This window comes from Dendrobates tinctorius, unplaced genomic scaffold (assembly GCF_039654945.1).
Source record: "Dendrobates tinctorius isolate UK_male_01 unplaced genomic scaffold, ASM3965494v1 ptg000127l, whole genome shotgun sequence".
Lineage (NCBI taxonomy): Eukaryota > Metazoa > Chordata > Amphibia > Anura > Dendrobatidae > Dendrobates > Dendrobates tinctorius.
In genome coordinates this window covers 4,019,401-4,039,546 of record NW_027361795.1, presented here as the reverse complement: position 1 = coordinate 4,039,546, position 20,146 = coordinate 4,019,401, and the positions used below count along the sequence as shown (strand labels likewise).

At 46.9% G+C, this 20,146-nt stretch overlaps 1 protein-coding gene across 2 annotated transcripts in view; it reads left to right on the top strand.

Annotated features, from left to right (window-relative positions):
• Positions 1-19,689, top strand: part of AHCYL1 (adenosylhomocysteinase like 1) — a 118,455-nt gene extending 98,766 nt beyond the window's left edge. The window contains exons 15-17 of one of the 2 annotated variants that reach the window (XM_073542438.1): positions 13,905-13,983; positions 14,194-14,314; positions 15,150-19,689. In XM_073542438.1, the coding sequence (XP_073398539.1) occupies positions 13,905-13,983; positions 14,194-14,314; positions 15,150-15,156 (207 nt within the window). In that variant the 3' untranslated portion in view covers positions 15,157-19,689. Of the gene's footprint in view, positions 1-13,904; positions 13,984-14,193; positions 14,319-15,149 lie in introns of those variants that run through there. The other variant, XM_073542439.1, reaches the window with a different exon arrangement.
• The last annotated feature ends 457 nt before the right edge of the window (positions 19,690-20,146 follow it).

Genomic DNA, 20,146 nt, shown 5'->3' with positions numbered 1-20,146 from the left:
GGGAGCGGAGAGCGGCGGGCGCGCACAGTTACCGGGGAGCTCCGCCCCCCTCCCCCTCCTCATTTCTCGCGAAGTGCGGCCGGAAGCCGCCGCCTATCTCCCGGAGTGCGCCGCAAGTGCCCCGGCGACTAACGCCGCACGCCCCGTGGAAGAGACGCAAGGTGGACATTACCGGTGGGTGAGTGCAACCCCGTTTCGAGTGCCGCACTAGTGGTCAAGGAAGGGGTTATCCTCCTCCTCCTACCCTACCCTGCAATATGTCTGGCAAAGGGAAAGCTCATTCTTTCCTATATGCTGTTTGCGTTTCCTGTGGGGTCAGGCTGCCTAAGGCGCAGCCGGATAAATTTTGTGAAGCCTGCGAGTCGGAGCGAGCCCAGGAGCCCCCCATTGTTGCAGAGCCCAGAAGTCAGGACCCCCCAGAATGGGCGGTGTCTTTATCACACTCTATGATGTCCCTTACAAGGGCAATTGAGTCTCTTCGAGGCCCGGGCAGGGACAAGGATGGTGGTCTGCCAGCGGAAGACAGCTCGTCCACGTCTCAGGACCCTCCGACCGTTAGAGGCCGCTCCAGCACCAGACAAGCTCATAGCAAAAGAACTCGTTCCCCGTCGGCCGGACCCTCTGGGGCTTCGGCGGCGGGTATTAGGGCATCTCGTTTCCCGTTGCCGAGCTCGGGAAGCGAGCAGGATGAGGGCGAGGAGGAGGGAGAGGAGGCCTGGAATCCAGAAAGCCTGGGATACCAAGACTCGGTGGACAGCCTCATTGAGGCAGTCAACCAGACATTAGAGATCGAGGACGATGTGTCCACGGCCTCAGGTCACAAGGTCTCCTTCAAGAAGACCAGGCGACCGCATAGAAGGTTTGCCACGCATCCGGAGTTCGAGGAGCTAGTCCAGAAACATAGGGAACACCCGGATAAGCGTTTTGCAATGCAAAAAGTGCTGCAAGCAAAGTATCCGTTTCCTCCTGAACTCCATAAAGGATGGGTGGAGTCGCCAGTAGTGGACCCACCGGTATCACGTTTAGCATCAAGATCGCTATTGTCGATACCCAGCGGTTCTTCTATCAAGGACCCAACTGATCGCCTTATAGAGGGGCTTGCCCGCTCGGTGTATGAGGCAGCGGGGTCGGCCCTGGCCCCCTCCTTTGCGGCTACTTGGGTGGCTAAGGCCATGGTTTCATGGGCGGACGCTCTGCATAATGCCCTCCAAAACAGAGATCTGCCTGCGGAGGTCTTGGAGGTTACAAATCAGATATCAGGGGCAAGTGATTTTCTCGTCAGCGCCTCTCTGGACGCGGCCGAGTGTTCTGCTGTGGCAGCAGCAAATGCGATCGCCGTTAGGCGAGCATTATGGCTGAGATTGTGGAAAGCGGATTCTATCTCCAAAAAATCCTTGACCTCATTGCCTTTTCAGGGCAATCGGTTGTTCGGTGAGAAGCTTGATAAGCTTATCTCAGAAGCCACGGGGGGGAGGAGTAGTTTCCTCCCGCAGCAGAGGACTAGGCCAGCATTCAGGCACACACAGAGGCGTTTTCGGCCCTTTCGTAACCCCTGGAGGGGGACTTCGGCCAGAGCATCCACCTCCGCAAATGATGGTCAGATTGGGGAAAGGCAAACCTCTTACAGAGCCAATCCGCTGGGCAGAGGCCGAGGTCGTTTGCCCAGAACGAGGGGTGCCAGATCCCAAAAGCCTCCAGCAAAATGACTCGAGGCGCTCCGTACCTACGGACGACAGAGTGGGCGGACGCCTACTAAGGTTCAGCCACGTTTGGGTCGCAGTGGCACGCGACGCTTGGGTGGCAGAACTGATATCGTCCGGGTACAAGATAGAGTTTGTCGGACTCCCGCCACGGCGATTCTTTCATTCCCGGTTTTCCGGAACAGTATCGCAGGCAGAGGGTTTGTTACAGGCCATAATGACGCTACGGCGCAACGGGGTCATTGTCCCAGTGCCGAAAAGCGAAGAGACACAAGGTTTTTACTCCAACCTGTTTTCGGTCCCCAAAAAAGACGGGACAGTAAGGCCAGTACTAGATCTAAAAATCCTGAACAAATTCATCAGAGTCAGGCGGTTCCGGATGGAATCCCTCCGTTCGGTCATTGCAGCCATGGATCCAGGGGAGTTCCTGGCCTCGATCGATGTGCAGGATGCATATCTGCACATTCCGATTTTTCCTCCACACCAGAGGTTCCTGCGTTTTGCGATCGGAGGGCGACATTTTCAATTTGTTGCTCTGCCCTTCGGTCTGGCCACTGCTCCCAGAGTCTTTACGAAGATAATGGCGGTGGTTATGGCCATCCTGCATGCTCGGGGCATAACGGTACTACCTTACCTGGACGACCTGTTGGTAAAGGGGCCGTCGTTTCAGGCGTGCCAGGAGAATGTCAGTATCACGCTGGATACCCTGGCCCGTCTAGGCTGGTTGATCAATCGGAGCAAGTCGTCCTTGGTTCCAGCCCAAAGAATCGTGTTCCTAGGCATGATTTTCGACACCTCCCGGGGGCTGGTGATCCTCCCTCAGGACAAGGCGCGAAAAATCAAGCAAGGAGTACGGAACCTTCTGCAGCCGGGCACCAGATCCATCCGGTACGGCATGAGTGTGTTGGGCAGAATGGTGGCGGCGATGGAGGCAATCCCGTTTGCCCAGTTCCATCTCCGTCCGCTTCAGCATGCGCTCTTGTCAGCATGGGACCGGAGGCTGCTGTCTCTCAGTCATCGGTGCAAGTTGTCCCCGCTGGTCCGACATTCACTCCGGTGGTGGACTCGCGACTCGTCCCTGGTCCAGGGGAAACCTTTTCCCCCGGAGCAGTGGTTGGTGGTGACGACCGATGCAAGCCTGCATGGTTGGGGAGCAGTTTTCCAGAGTCACACAGCCCAGGGGCGGTGGTCCATTCAGGAGATAATTCTCCCGATCAACATTCTGGAGATACGGGCAATACGATTGGCCCTGCAACATTTCCAGTGTTTCCTGAGACACCGGCCGGTGCGCATTCAGTCGGACAATGCTACAGCAGTAGCATATGTCAACCATCAAGGGGGCACGCGCAGCCAGGCAGCCATGCGCAAGGTCGGGCTGGTACTGCGTTGGGCAGAGAAGAACCGCGTGGTAATTTCAGCGGTGCACATTCCGGGAGTCGAAAACTGGGCGGCAGATTTTCTCAGCCGACAGAGGGTCGCGGCAGGGGAATGGTCCCTGCACCCCGAGGTTTTTCAACAGATCTGCCAACGGTGGGGGACACCGGACGTGGACCTTATGGCATCCAGAGAGAACGCCAAAGTACAAAGGTTCGTCGCTCGATCCCTCGACCCGCAGGCAATCGCAGCAGACGCTCTGGTGCTTCCGTGGAGCCAGTTTCGTCTCCCGTACTTGTTCCCCCCGCTACCTCTGCTTCCAAGAGTCATCAGAAAGTTAAGGAGAGAGAAGGTTCCAGCAATTCTGCTGGCCCCAGACTGGCCTCGGCGGGCCTGGTATGCAGATCTGGTTCAGCTAGTGGTGGACGTACCCTGGCGTCTCCCAGATCGGCCGGACTTGCTGTCCCAGGGGCCGATCTACCATCCGAACTTAGGGGCCCTGTGTTTGACGGCGTGGCCATTGAATCTTGGCTGTTAACACAGGCAGGATTCAGGCGCGATGTGGTAGCCACGATGGTGAGTGCCCGAAAGCCTTCCTCGGCGAGAGTATATCATCGGACTTGGGAAGTTTTTTTCCGTTGGTGTAGGGATCGCGGAGTGGCTCCTCTGGTTTTTTCGATCCCCAACGTACTGGCTTTTCTGCAGGCAGGGCTGGACGCAGGATTGGCTCCGAGTTCGCTCAGAACGCAGATCTCGGCTCTGTCGGTGCTTTTCCAACGAAAGGTCGCTTCGGTCTGGCAGGTTAGGACGTTTATGCAGGGGGTCGCACATTTAGTACCCCCCTATAAGGCGCCGACGGAATCATGGGACCTGAACTTGGTGCTCAGGGCCCTTCAGGAGGCTCCTTTCGAACCGTTACAAGAGGTTTCCTTACCTTACCTGTCCAGGAAGGTCGTTTTTCTGGTAGCTATTACGTGTATTAGGCGGGTTTCGGAATTGGCGGCTTTATCTTGTAAACCGCCGTTCCTGACCTTTTATAAGGATAAGGTAGTTTTAAGGCCAGCTCCTCCCTTCTTGCCGAAGGTTGTCTCTGCATTCCATATCAACGAAGACATTGTCTTACCCTCGTTTTGCCCGGCACCGGTGCACAGGGTAGAAAAGGCATTGCACACCTTGGATCTGGTAAGAGCTCTTAGGAGGTATGTGACAAGGACAGCTCCTTTCCGCCGGACAGACTCTATTCGTGATCCCAGAAGGGCGGCGGAAGGGGCTCGCTGCGTCCAAAGCGACTTTGGCCAGATGGGTTCGCCTGACGATCCAAGAATCTTATGAAATTAGTGGCACGCCGGTTCCGGCAGGGATCAAGGCACACTCGGCTCGAGCAGTGGGTGCCTCATGGGCACTGCGACACCAAGCTTCAGCGGAACAGGTGTGCAAAGCAGCTACCTGGTCCAGCTTGCATACGTTTGTCAAACATTATAGCGTACATACCCAGGCATCCTCGGATGCAAGCCTGGGAAGAAAGATTCTCCAGGCAGCAGTTGCGCACCTCTAATCAGGGGCGCAAAATAGCATGGATTGGGTGAGCTAAGATCCCGCCCAGGGACTGCTTTAGAACGTCCCACAGTCTCTGTGTCCCCCAATGAGTCGAAGGAGAAACATGGATTTTTGTGAGTACTCACCGTAAAATCCTTTTCTCCGAGACGCTCATTGGGGGACACAGCACCCACCCTACTAGCCAGTTGGCTTTTGCTTATTTTGAGTTATACAAATCCTTATGTAAGGATCAGGGTGGTCCCTTTTCCAGACGTATAATTTCTTGCCTGAATTTAAGGCGCGTTCTCCTACTGCTTATGCACTAAACTGAGTTACGCCCGGTCTGGGGGCGAGGGTGTATGCGGCGGAGGAGGAGCTAACTCTTTTTTTGTATACTTAGTGTCAGCCTCCAGACGGCAGAAGCACACACCCCACAGTCTCTGTGTCCCCCAATGAGCGTCTCGGAGAAAAGGATTTTACGGTGAGTACTCACAAAAATCCATGTTTTGCCACAAAAAACTGGGAAAACGTATTGACTCGAGTATAAGCCTAGGGTGGAAAATGCAGCAACTACTGGTAAATTTCAAAAATAAAAATAGATACCAATAAAAGTAAAATTAATTGAGACATCCATAGGTTAAATGTTTTTGAATATCGATATTGAATTTGGAGCCCCATGTAATGCTCCATACAGTTCATGATGGGCCCCATAAGATGCTCCATACAAAATACGCCCCATATAAAGCTGCACAAAGGTTAATAATGGCACCATAAGATGCTCCATAGATTAATATGTCCCTTATGCTGCTCTATAAAGGTTGATGGCCCCATAAGATGCCCCATATAATGCATAAAGGTTTTGGCCCCATAAGATGCTCCATAGAATATGGCCCCATATGCTGCTCCATATATCTTGATGGCCCCATAAGATTCTCCATAGAATATGCCCCATATGCTGCTGCTGTGAATAAAAAAAATTACATACCTCCCGTTGCTGGGGGCCAGGTGCCGGTGTCTCCGCTGGCTCAGGGCCATGGCACCTGTGATATTCACCTGTCCCCGTTCCACTGCCGTATGCTGCTCTGTCTTCCGGGTCTCTGCAGTGACTGCTCAGGCAGAGGGCGTGCACTAACCACGTCACCACGGCCTCTGACCTGAACATCGCAGCCAGAGGACGCTGAAGACAGGGCGGCGCGTGGCGGTGAAACGGGAACAGGTGAATATCGCATATGCTCCCCCATCCTCCCCATCATACTCACCCCCTCCTGGCGTGTCTCTGCAGTCCCTGCTTCTCCGATGGTCTCCGGCAGCTCCTTCCAGTGTTCAGCGGTCACGTGGTACCGCTCATTAAAGTAATGAAAATGCGCATATTCATTACTTTAATAAGCAGTACCACTTGACCACTGAACACAGGAAGAGCTGTGGCGCCGGAGACCATCTGAGAAGCAGGGGCTGCAGAGACCGCGCCAGGAGGTGGTGAGTATGATCTGACAGCCTCGCTCCCCCTCCCCCGCTGACCCCCCTGATCTATAACTCGAGTATAAGCCGAGAGGGGCACTTTCAGCTTTAAAAAATGAGCTGAAAATCTCGGTTTATACTCGAGTCATAGAGTTGGCACCAATCCAAAAATGTGGGTATACAACTTTGTTTCAAATGTGATGCTCGTTCAATCTCACCTGTGGCAAGTAACAGGTGTGGGAAATATGAAAATCACACCTAAAACCAGATAGAGGGGAGAAGATGACTCCATGTTTCCATTGTGTGTCTGTGTGTGCCACACTAAGCATGGAGAACAGAAAGAGAAGAGAACTGTCTGAAGACTTAAGATCCAAAATTGTTATAAAATATCAACAATCTCAAGGTTTAAAGTCCATCTCCAGAGATTTTTGATGTTCCTTTGTCCATGGTGCATAACATAATCAAGAAGATTACAACCCATAGCACTGTAGCTAATCTTCCTGGACGTGAAAAGCAGACAAAAATTTTTGAAAGGTTGCAACGCAGGATAATCCAAATGGTGGATAATAAGCCCCAATCAAGTTCCAAAGAAATTCAAGCTGTCATGCAGGCTCAGGGTGCATCAGTTTCAGCATGAACTATTCTTCTACATTTAAATGAAATTAAACATTATGGGATGAGACCTCAAAAGACCCAACTTCTGACACAGATACATAAAAAAGCTAGACTGCAGTTTGCCAAAATGTATGTGAGTTATCCAAAATTCTTCAGAGAAAGTATCTTGTGGACAGATGAGACCAAAACAGAGCTTTTTGGTAAAACACATCATTCTACTGTTTACTGAAAACAGAATGAGACATACAAAGGAAAAAACAGTACCTACAGTCAAATATGGTGGAAGATCAAAGATGTTTTGGGGTTGTACTGCTTTCTTTGGCACTGGGTGCCTTGAACTTTGTGCAAGACATCATGAAATCTGAAGATTACTGATGGATTTCAGGTCGAAATTTAGTGACCAGTGTCAGAAAGCTGGGTTTGCGTCCTAGGTCATGGGTCTTCCAGCAGGACAATGACCCCAAACATACTTCAAGAAGCACCCAGAAATAGAGGGAAATAAAGCTCTGGAGAGTTCGGAAGTGGCCAGCAATGGGTCCAGACCTAAATCCCATTGAATACCTGTGGAGAGATCATAAAATTGCTCTTGGGAGAAGGCACCCTTCAAATATAAACTACCTGGAGCAGTTTGCAAAAGAAAAGTGGTCCAAAATTCCAGTTGAGAGGTGTAAAAAGTTTGTTGATGGTTATAGAAAGCGATTGATTGTAGTTATTTATTTCAAAGGGGTGCAACAAAATTTTAAGTTGAGGGTGCCAACAATTTTGTCTGGCCCATTTTTGAGATTTTCTGTGAAATTATGTTCAATCTGCATTTTTTTCCTCTGCTTTTTGTGTTGTTCCAATACGCACAAAAGAAATAAACATATGTATAGCAAAACGTGTAATTGCAATAATTTCCTTGAAAAAATACTTTATTTTCTGGGACAATTTTAAGGATGCCAACACTTTTGGCCATGACTGTATGAGAAACTGTTAACCGCTTCCCGACCGCCCACAGTAGATAAACGTTGGCGCTTGCTGGACTTTGTGCAGCGCCGACGTTTATCTACTGTCGGCGGTTTTGTGCCCCCCGGGACCCCCACATACTTTATAACGCGGGGATCCCGGTGCACAATGCATGTTGGGACCCCCGACGTCATTGAGACCTGATTGGTTCAGGTCCTGATGACGTCAGCGTCACAGCAGCCAATGAGAGCGCTCGCTGGGAAACCTGCTTGTTTCCCGGCGATCTGACTCATTGTAACGCAACTTCTCCTCTGATCTCACACTGACAGATGATCAGAGGTGAAGCAGCGTTACTGTGTGACTTGATCGCTGCCTGGCACAGCTGTGCCAGGCAGCGATCTTGTCACACAGTAACGCTGCTTCTCCTCTGATCATCTGTCAGTGTGAGATCAGAGGAGAAGTCACGTTACTATGTGCCAGGCAGCGATCTTGTCACATAGTAACGCTGCTTCTCCTCTGATCATCTGTCAGTGTGACATCAGAGGAGAAGTGGCGTTACTATGAGTCAGTGCATATAGGAAACAAAAGAATACGGACGGCACCGCTGTTACCTTGAATGCGCTTGTGATGTGCGGCAAACAGAAGACCATCAGCTGGGAATCCCGGGTGCTGGACCTAATATGAGTGAATCCTTGAAATCCAGAGCAGAAAATGGTTGCACTCGTCGAGATGAATAAATCACCAATTTATTGGCATTCCAGTTACATATCAGGTCGGGGGAGTGATATAAGGAGTGCACGAGAGGCTGACAACGGCCGTTTCGCGCTGTGTGAGCGCTTCAACGGGTCCCTGGAATGCCAATAAATTGGTGATTTATTCATCTCGACGAGTGCGACCATTTTCTGCTCTGGATTTCAAGGGCTACTATGAGTCAGATCGCAGGGCAGCGATCTTGTCACAAAAAGAAAAAAAAAAGTAAAGGAAAAAAAAAAAGCAGGCACGCAGGTTAGGGCTAGGGCTAGTGTGATGGTGTGATATGCTATATGGATATCATTTTGTGTATATTGCTATTTCACTGATTTGCATAGTGTTAATCTTGATGCCTTGTATGTCTGCAGCCTGACTTTTATCTATGACTCTTGATGACCCCCTGTAGTGTTATAATCCCCCAGGCACCTTTTGTCAAGTCTGGGAGGCCTGATAACAGGCCCCCAACCTGTTTTGACTCCCTGGACATAATGAGGGGAGCTGGGGAGGATAGGGGCTGGGCAAGTCAGTTGCTGTGTGCAGAGCATGGTGTGAAGACAGGACTTCTGAGAGAAAGAAGAATATATGGAACATGTTATCACTGTCAGCTGGATTTTGGACTCTCATCTCCCTGGACATGTTATACTGTTACTGAACTGCATTCAGATTCTGGACTATCTATCCTTTGTGGGGTGGACTGAATATGGACCTTTCATATTTTTGCCTAAATAAATGTCTTGGAATTGTTCACTCTCCTCTTGCTCTGTTGATTGTGTGATACCAGAGAAGGACCCCGTGACAACTGGTGGCAGCAGTGGGATCAACAGAGCGTCACCCAATGGAGAACCACCCACAGAGTGAGTACAGAAATTGGACTGTATGCAGTTTACAGGAGAGAGCCAGAGACCTGGGCCTGAACTACCAGGGACTGACTAAAGAGGCCTTAATCGATCTACTGGTGGGCGCTAGCCCGGCCACCTCCTCCCAGATGTCTGAAGGACGAGCACTGGAGACAGGGATCCCCATCCAGAAAAGCCAGTGGTTGGTGTGGTATGAAGAAGAGATGGCGGTTCTGGGCCCCGGCGTCTCTCAGGAGTACAAGGAGGAGGCTGCCCGCCGGGCACAGCGGAGACAGGAAGCAATGGAGCTTGAAAAAGGGACTAACGCAATGTGGAGTGTAACCCCAACAATCCGGGAGCCTGTACGGATCACCCAGGCAGAGTTTAAGCCATTTGATGAGGCTTCTGGAGATGTGGAGGGGTTCTTCAAAGACTTTGAGCAGCAGTGTGCTGTGATGGAGGTGCCCCACTCTAGCTGGATGCGTTTGTTAGTGGGGCTCCTGAGCGGAAGCTTGGCAGAGGCTTACCGAACCATTGATGCACTGCGGAATCAGGATTATAACATTGTAAAGCAGACTATCCTGGATTAGCATGCTATCACCCCAGACTCATATAGGGCCAAGTTCCGAGACCTCCCATGCACCACGGGGGGATCGTTTAGGATGTATGCACATAAGATGTCCGAGGCATGTCAGAGATGGCTGGAAGCAGAAAACACCTTTACTGTGGAAGATGTTATACAGGCGTTCCTTATAGAACAATTTCTTGCCAAGTGCCCTGCAGAGGTACGGGAATGGGTCCGGGAGCGCACGCCGTGTACCGTGGATAGAGCTGCAGCCCTGGCCGATGAAGCCCTTACTATCCGACCGCAATGGAGGAGGCTTCTGGACAATGAACCACGGCCTGCTCCCGCGCCCCGTCCCCCTCAGATTATATCTGCCCTTCCACCTAGTCGCAAGCTGCTGACTATCACGCCTCCTAATCCTGGGCCCCAACAGTTCCGACCACGACCTGGGGGTATCACAGAGAGGAGATGTTATGTGTGTGGGCAACCTGGACATTTGCAGTTTAGATGTCCCTCAAGGATTCGGAGGGAGCCCCACGCAGCCCCACCTCGTCCAGTGCATCTGGTACGCTCCATCCCGCCTGAGAGAGAGCTACCACCATCCCAACCAGAGTGGACCACCGACCACGGCACCATAGATACTCCTCCTAGAGTGTACGGACTTCGGCCTCTGTCCTTTGGCTACCCAGAGCAACGGCAACGCCACCTGCAGGAGGTGTTAATTGATGGATACAAAGTGTCAGGATTTAGAGACACGGGGGCATTCTTGACTATCGCTGACCCCCGTGTGGTTCGACCCGAGGCAATTCACCAGGGTGCAGGAATTCCCATTGTCTTGGCGGGGGGCGTCCGCAAATATATACAGCGAGCTTTGGTGCATTTGGATTATGGTTTTGGGGAAAAACTGTGCTGGATTGGAGTTATGGGAGGACTTCCTGCAGATATCCTCCTTGGGAATGACATTGGGGAGTTACAGTGTCATTTTGTGGGAGCAGTCACCCGACTACATGCCCTTCAAGCACCACAACATTCGGACCCCACTGAGGAGCAATCTCTTTGGCCAGAAGGTCCGTGGACCTCTCACTCTTCTGAAAGAACAATTGGAGGGAGATATCGCAGACATTGGAATGCCCATCATTCTCTACGTTCTAGAGTTCAGAAATCGTCTCGCCCAGCTAGTGGCTAATGATCAACAGCAAATGGCCCAGTCCAGTCAAGAAACCTGGTATGACCGTAACGCCAGGACCCGGGAATTTATGGAAGGACATCAAGTGCTTATAATTATTGCAACCCCTGCCACTGTACAAGGAACTATAAACGATTGAGCAATGTGGACTATAGTGAGCAGGCCAGAGGTCTGTGTAGACCTCATAGCGTGCTCACTTATTATGAGGGGGGGGAGGTTGTGATGGTGTGATATGCTATATGGATATCATTTTGTGTATATTGCTATTTCACTGATTTGCATAGTGTTAATCTTGATGCCTTGTATGTCTGCAGCCTGACTTTTATCTATGACTCTTGATGACCCCCTGTAGTGTCATAATCCCCCAGGCACCTTTTGTCAAGTCTGGGAGGCCTGATAACCGGCCCCCAACCTGTTTTGACTCCCTGGACATAATGAGGGGGGCTGGGGAGGATAGGGGCTGGGCAAGTCAGTTGCTGTGTGCAGAGCATGGTGTGAAGACAGGACTTCTGAGAGAAAGAAGAATATATGGAACATGTTATCACTGTCAGCTGGATTTTGGACTCTCATCTCCCTGGACATTTTATACTGTTACTGAACTGCATTCAGATTCTGGACTATCTATCCTTTGTGGGGTGGACTGAATATGGACCTTTCATATTTTTGCCTAAATAAATGTCTTGGAATTGTTCACTCTCCTCTTGCTCTGTTGATTGTGTGATACCAGAGAAGGACCCCGTGACAGCTAGGGTTAGGGCTGAGATTAGGGTTAGGGGTGTGTTGGGGTTAGGGTTGGAATTAGAATTGGGGGTTTCCACGTCACTACTTCCCTTCCGAGCCCCACCGTGTGCCCAAACAGTAGTTTTCTCCCACATATGGGGTACCAGCGTACTCAGGACAAATTGGACAACAACTCTTAGGGTCCAATTTCTCCTGTTACCCTTGTGAAAATAAAATTTAGGGGCTAAAAGATCATTTTTGTGGAAAAAAAATGATTTTTTTATTTTCACGGCTCTACATTATAAACTTTAGTGAAACACTTGGGGGTTCAAAGTGCTCACCACACATCTAGATAAGTTCCTTGGGGGGTCTAGTTTCCAAAATGGGGTCACTTGTGGGGGGTTTCCACTGTTTAGGTACATCAGGGGCTCTCCAAATGCGACATGGCATCCGATCTCAATTCCAGCCAATTCTGCATTGAAAAAGTCAAACGGCACTCCTTCCGTTCTGAGCTCTGCCGTGTGCTCAAACAGTGGTTTAGCCCCACATACGGGGTATCGGCGTATTCGGGAGAAATTGCACAAAAAATTTTGTGGTTCATTTTCTCTTTTTACACTTTTGAAAATAAAAAAAAATGGTTCTGCATTAAAATGTTTGTGAAAAAAAGTTAAATGTTTATTTTTTCCTTCCACATTCCATTCATTCATGTGAAGCACCTGAAGGGTTAATAAACTTCTTGAATGTGGTTTTGAGTACATTGAGAGGTGCAGTTTTTAGAATGGTGTCACTTTTGGGTATTTTCTGTCATATTGACCCCCCAAACTCACTTCAAATGTGAGGTGGTCCCTAAAAAAATGGTGTTGTAAATTTGGTTGAAAAAATGAGAAATCCGCTGGTCAACTTTTAACCCTTATAACTTCCTAAAAAAAAAAAAATTATGTTTCTAAAATTGTGCAGATGTAAAGTAGACATGTGGGAAATGTTATGTATTAACTATTTTGTGCGATATCACTCTCTGATTTAAGGGCATAAAAATTAAAAGTTTGAAAATTGCAAAATTTTCAAAATTTTTGCCAAATTTCGATTTTTTTTTTAACAAATAAGCGCAGTTTATATCTAAGAAATTTTACCACCATCATGAAGTACAATATGTCACGAGAAAACAGTGTCAGAATCAGCAGGATCCGTTGAAGCGTTCTAGAGTTATGACCTCATAAAGTGACACTGGTCAGAATTGAACAAATTGGCCCGGTCACGAAGGCAAAAACAGGCTCGGGTGCGAAGGGGTTAAAATTGACAATGAAGTAAAAACAAAAAACCTAGAAAGAAAAAATAGTAGATAACTCCTTTGTTTTGCACACTACAATTATGCCACACATCGAGTTCGAGTCCTTTTTTTTTTATCTTGGAACATATATATTGTTTTTTTTCCATGTACATCTACTATCTTTTATTTCTAGATTTTTTTGTTTTTAATTTAGTTTTACCAGTTTCTGGTATATGTTGATGTGTTTTGTGTGAAATGTATTTTTCTTTATTCATGTTGACAAGCTTTATTCAAACTGACAGTTGATATGTCCACCCCATGTATCTTATTGGCGAATGTATTTGAAAATATTATTTTACTCACATACATAGTGCCGTTAATTCCACAACACTTTACAGACATTATTTAAATCCACAAATGGGTTTAGTCCTGTACTTGCGGTTTGTCCTGAGGAAGAAGTTTGTTATACATTGAAACGCGTCGTCAATAAACCGCATTCCTTTATCCTGGTTCTTCCTCTGGGATATCCATTGGTTTTCATTACAGGGCCAGAATTAAACCCCTTTTTTTCTTGCTAATGTATTGTGGACGGGTCTGCAGCAGCCATATCTAGCGCATTGTATGTTATGGTTTCACAACCCAACCAGGTGAGCTATTCCCCGTACCCTAATACCCTAGTCACCCAGATGAGACACTGCTGTGCCTTTTTTTCAGCACTGATTTACCAGAACTTGAGAGATACCAGTATACTATACTACAGCCCACAACCCCAACAATTGTAACCCTTTTGGTGATCTGAGAGGGCATTAAATGCTGTAATTGCAATTCTCATTTAACATGTGAGTTCCATTTCTCCAATTCTCAGCCCCACTTAAAAAATGCCAACCTGCCCATTATTACCAGGAATGTGAATTTACCACATGTGTTGTCAAAATATCTCTTTTCTCCATAGGCATTGGCGTTGATTGAGCTGTATAACGCCCCTGAAGGCAGATACAAGCAGGATGTGTACCTGCTACCTAAGAAAATGGGTAAGTTATGGATTTTATACATTGGAGAGATTACAGCTTATTATATTTTCACGGGGTGATGCTACTTGCCAATAAATTGTCTAGAATCCTCACTGACTGCAAATGGAAATTCACAAACACGTTATAATGGACAGTGTGATGCCACGTCTTCCTTTTTTGTACTTCTCCTTATTGTCACCACTTCTTATCACAACACTTTCTTTTCTCTAGATGAGTATGTTGCCAGTTTGCATCTGCCATCTTTTGATGCTCATCTAACAGAGTTAAGTGATGACCAAGCCAAATATCTTGGACTCAACAAAAATGGGCCATTTAAACCCAACTACTACAGGTAAAGTGTTAGAATGAGAAAATGGCCTGGATGGTGTAAGTCGAATAAGAACCAAATTGCAGACTACAGCTCAAACACAGATTTCCTACAACTTAAGGGGTTATCCTGTGAAAACTGTTTATTACCTAAGGTGATAACTTATTGATTGGTGGGAGTCTAACCACTGGGACCTGAACCCATCAGTGGGAAGGGGCACTTTTATCCTTGCTAGACTGGCGCACCAATACTTGATTTATGATGGCGCATGCTCGATTTATTTGGTATGGGACTTTCCAAGTGCTGCTATCATCTGTTTCCAAAATCCACATAGAGAATGAATGGAGCGGCGGTCAGGCATCTGACTTGCAGCGAAATAGTCCATGCAGAAAAAGAAGAAAGGGATCCAGCACCTCTGTTAAAATCACAGGCTTTATTTCATGCTTTAAATCATAGTTTCAGGGTAAAGTCCACACTTGACATGGATGATGTATCATACCAAGGAGACAGTCCCACGAGAAATTCAAAAACAGGGTTGACGCGTTTCGAAGCGATGCTTCTTAATCTTAACCTGGCTTCAGTGTCCCCGCCTTCAGACACTCACACCCTGTTAATTACGTATACATCTGAAGGCGCGAGCCCTGGAAGAGCAATCGCCCACACCTCTGGAACGGTAGTGGCACCGGAGGGGAGTGGAGGCTTTTTATTTTAGCAGGGCCAATCATGGGGAATGAGAAGGAGTTATCAGAGTAGTGGACAACTCCTTTAAGATCACTTCGGCCTTGGGAAATTAGTACATAGCATAGAGCATATGGTGTAAGTACATGCACGTATGTTATATTGTATCGTTTTCTTTCAGATACTGATGCTTGAAATTAGACAACTCATCTGTGAAATCTCAAGACAGAACCAGAACCACCAGCCTTGTTTGTCTGCATCTATATCATATCTGTTTCATGTGTTTGCATGTGGTCACTTCCTTGTGTTGGAACAATCTTGTTTATTTTGTGATGCCAGGCTCCAGGAATGGAATTCTAATATTCCAGTGACAGTAAAAAAAAAGTTAAAGAATAACTGTTGTTTTAATTTTATTTTCAGAAATCAATAGTACACATGAAAATAAGAAACTTATAATTAATTTATCTTATCAGAGAAATCTGCTTCTTTCTCCTCCTGGATTGATCACTCAGTCTGAAAATTGTCAAGCATGGGTAAAACCTATCTTCAGTGAATCTGAAATCTGTATTCAGATTTTCACAGTTGGTACTCATATGGATCAAGAGAACTTGCAGCATTTCCATAGAAGTTTACAAGCACTAGCTGCGCAACTGCCATCTCTTATCTTAGTAATGTGAAAAGCTATCTTAAAGGGGTTGTCTAAATTGATAAGTCTGCAGTCAATCTGTCTGACTGCAGACTTGGGAATCCCTCCAGTGCTCGCACTCTGCGCTGCGAGGATTCGCCGGTTTCTGAGCTGCAACCGCCGGGTACGTATGTATTATGCATACTCCCGGACAGAACCTGTCTAGTGCATACACTTGTACTGAGCAACGCCGCGCCCAGTCTAGTGACTTGGCCGTCTAGTGGGCGCCGCTTCACTCAATACATGTGTATGGCGCGTTCTGCCCGGGAGTATGCATAATGCATACATACCCTATGGTTCCGGCTCAGAAACTTCGCAGTGCACAGTGCATGCGCTGGGGAGGATTAATAAGTCTGCAGTCACACAGAGTGACTGCAGACTAAAGCTGGAGTCACACATAGCGACTCACCAGCGATCCCGACAACGATATCAACGTGTCAGGATCGCTGGTAAGTCGCTATGTGATCGATGGTGAGCTGTCAAACAGACAGCTTTCCCAGGGATCAGCACAGCGACGCCGAGCGCACGGCGTCGCTGTGAAAATTAGTTACCAGCGCGCTGATGCAGGGAGCTGGTAACTAAGGTACACATCCGGTATCTAAAGGACGCACGTCCCTTAGATACCCGATGTGTACGTTAGTTACCAGCTGATCGCTGGTTTCCCGCCTGTCACATGCAGCGATGCGTGCTGGCCAGCGGGAGACCAGCGGCCAAAAAAATGTCCAGGGCTTTCCTACAGTGATCAGCGATACCGGCAGGGGGGCCGGTTGCTGATCGCTGTCACACAGTGATCTCGCTGTTGTGTCACAAAACTTGTGATTCAGCAGCGATCTCGCTAGCGAGATCGCTATGTGTGACGGGGCCCTTAGCAATTTATACCAGATAACCCCTTTAACCAAATACAGATTTTACCTAGGAATTGAGAAAGAGAGCGATTAATCCAGGAGGAGAACGAAGCAGATTTCTCTGATAAGATATATTAAAACAACAGTTACTTCTTCAACAAAATGTGTTTTTAGGTGAGTTCAAAAGCATGACGCCAAGTCTGCACCTATTACCGTAAATGTAATGTTTATCTCAGATCCTAGGTAAAATCACGTTATATACGTCTTTCATGCAGTAGTTTGTCGTTGGCATTGATCCTTGAGTGGCTACAATGGTAATCCTGTCTTTATAAAGGAACTGTTGTTGAAATCGAAGCCAACCTCACCAAGACTGTGAACTTTCAGGAAGTCTTCTTCTAGTATTCCTTGAATAATATATATGATTATTAGAGATCATCCTATTTAGTGGCTGCATTGGCTCTATGTATATCAGAAGGTAGAGTATCTGCAGATGTTGAGACTCCTGATTATGGAAGACTTCTGCACATGTTGGTTATACTTCACCTTTCAACACTTTAGCACAGAGAATGCCTCCCGTGAGCCCTGGCAATACTGCTGCCTTAATTCTCTATGGTACCTCTATTCTTTGTCACCCTTGATGAATTGATGTTTGTCTATGAGCAGGGCTGGAGAATCCCGTGAAGGAATTGTGTGAAGGTATACTGGCTACTTTATGCTATAAAACTAATAGCAAGTATTTGGCCCAGGTTAGCAATGCTGTACTTTCATCACCTTTGTTACAGGTCCAGGGTCAGGACCAGTCACATATATATACCACTATATATGTTGTCAAGAGACTTCACACAGATGACAAAATGTAAAAAAACACAAGGGGAACATTTATGAGAAGTTAAAATAATTATATGCAAAGCAATAGAACTTGAAGGAACACTAGCCGAGAAAGGAATGACTATATGAAACGAGAAATTTAGTTGCTTCACAATTTTTCCGTCTGCAGCACTTTCTGCATGATAAAACTGGACTTGTAGAAATCCTGCAGATCACAAAGTATTAGGCTGAGTTCACACGTCACAGTTGTTTCGCGTTTTCGCGGCGGTTTTAAAAGCGCGATTTTGCCGTGAAAACGCAAAAAGTAAGCATCCCATGCAATCCTATGGGATTCCGCAATGCTGTGCTAATGCTGCGTTTTTTTCCGCGGCGGAATCGCTTCACGGTAAAAACGCAGCATGCTCATTAATTTAGCGGAATCGCGGCGATTCCGCCCACATAGGAATGCATTGTTCTGCTTACTTTCCGCATGGGGCTGTGCCCACCATGCGAAAAGTAAGCAGAACATTTGCGGATGGTACCCACGGTCCGGAGGAGAGGAGACTGTCCTCCGGGCTCTGGGTGCCATATCCCTGTAAAAAATAGAATTAAAATAAAAAATATTGTTATTCTTACCTTCCGGTGTCCCGCGCAGCCTTCCCGCCTCTCTCCACGCTCCCGGTCCCAGTAATCCTTTGTCAGAATGACCGCGATGACGTCGCGATCTCGCGGGAGCGCGACGTCTCGTGGTCATTCGCGATGACGTCGCGGGAGCGCAACGTCACGCGGTCATTCGCGCAAAGGATTACTGGGACCGGGAGCGTGGAGAGAGGCGGGAAGGCTGCGCGGGACGTCGGAAGGTGAGAATAACAATATTTTTTAATTTTTTTTTTATTATTTTTTACATTTTATCTTTTACTACTGATGCTGCATAGGCAGCATCAATAGTAAAAAGTTGGTCACACTTGTCAAACACTATGTTTGACGAGTGTGACCAACCTGTCAATCAGTTCTCCAAGCGATGCTCCAGATCGCTTGGAAAACACTAGCATTCTGCAAGCTAATTACGCTTGCAAATTGCTAGTTTTTCCATGGGAAAATCACGGGAATTTAAAATGCAATTTTCCCGCGGAATGGAATTCTGGAATTCTCGCGGTAACTTCCGCGAGAGTTCCGCTACGTGTGAATATAGCCTTAAAGGGAATCTAGCAGATGATTTTTGCAATGTAATCCGAGAGCAGTATGTTGTAGGGGCAGAGACCCTGATTCAAGTGATGTCGCTTACTGGGATTTATTTTGCTGTTTCAATACAATCACTGTTTTATCTTCTGGAGATTACTACTACAAGACAACAGTCCTCATGCGTACTAGTCCAACCATGCCCTCAGCACTGACTAACAGGTGACAGATTATGTAGCAAAAACCTGCTGACAGATTCCCTTTAATAATCCTCTGGTAATTTCTTCCATTTGAGTTAGAAGCCGCCTCCTCAGCCAAGGGAAGGGGTATGTGTTGTCCGACTGCTATATGTTGTCTTTCTGCTGCAGTCAGTTGTCTTACAGCCAGACACAGGATTGTGAGAAGAAGGAGGGGACGTAGCTCAGTTCCTGAGACAAAGATAAGATTTAGCTTTATATTTCTGAGTTTTAAATGTATTAGAATACCAAATAAAAGAGGAGTACGATGCACAAAATATATCCTGAAGTTTAACATCTACAGGAAAAACATTTCCAGGTGCATGTTGGCTTTTCCTTTTAGATCACAGGAAGTCAACCGCCCCTAAGTGACGCTACTGTACACACAATTACATAACACTGTGAGCTTATAATGCAAACACAATATTCTTAGCTTTTATCCTTGATATTATAATCTCAGGCTTGTGAGGCTTTGTTTTCCTTAAATATGTATTTTAGATGTAGATGATCGTGACTCTTCGTTAATATATATAATCTGCTCTGCCACTCAGTGATTTCTAATTATGTCTCCAGCAAATGCCATATTCTTAAAATGTGAATCAGTAGCACTTGATTTGGCTTTAGGGTGCTCAAGAAGTTCCATGCTATGCATGTGATATTTGCCTTCTTGATACCTCTGCTGGGGTGCCCATGTAGACAGTCCTGGAGAGTAGAAGCTCACAAATATTGCTTTGCTGTACACAATCATTACGTGAGCAAAGGGCTGAAATCTGACCGAACCCTCGGGATTGTGAGAACCCTGCAAACAATTCTAGATTCTTTTATCTGCATGTTACATTGATCTGCCTACCCAAGATTTTTTACTTTATTTATAAATCTATGTAAGCGAATGATTTCTAATGAATGCAATACTACCATGATCCATGCAGGTAAGCAATACGAAATAAAGCCAAATTATGATTCCTCTAACTGTGTGTATTTTTAATTTTGTCTTTAGATGAATTTTGTGCTTCCCAATATAATATGCTGCTCTTGTGCTAAAATAAGGTAGTAATTCCAACTGTGTCTAACTAGTTCTCTCTAAAAATTTCTTAAATATAAACAATAAGTGAAAAAAAAAAGTTTAAAGGGCATCCATCAGTAGGATCAACCCGCCTAAACCATCTATATAAGCATGTAGGTCATAGAGAGTTGAATACAATGATACCTTGATATCGGCGATCCGATGTCTTATTCCAGAGAAATGTATGTCTTTCTCAATATGGAAATGAGCTGTTAAGATCTATAGGCGGAACATAGGTCTTCCTACGAATCTGCCTCCAGAGCTTATTTTTAATGAAAATAGGCTTTACCAGTGTGAGACACGTAGATCAGGAGAGAAGACTGTCAGTCATTACATGTCTCACACTAGTAACGCCCCCTTTCA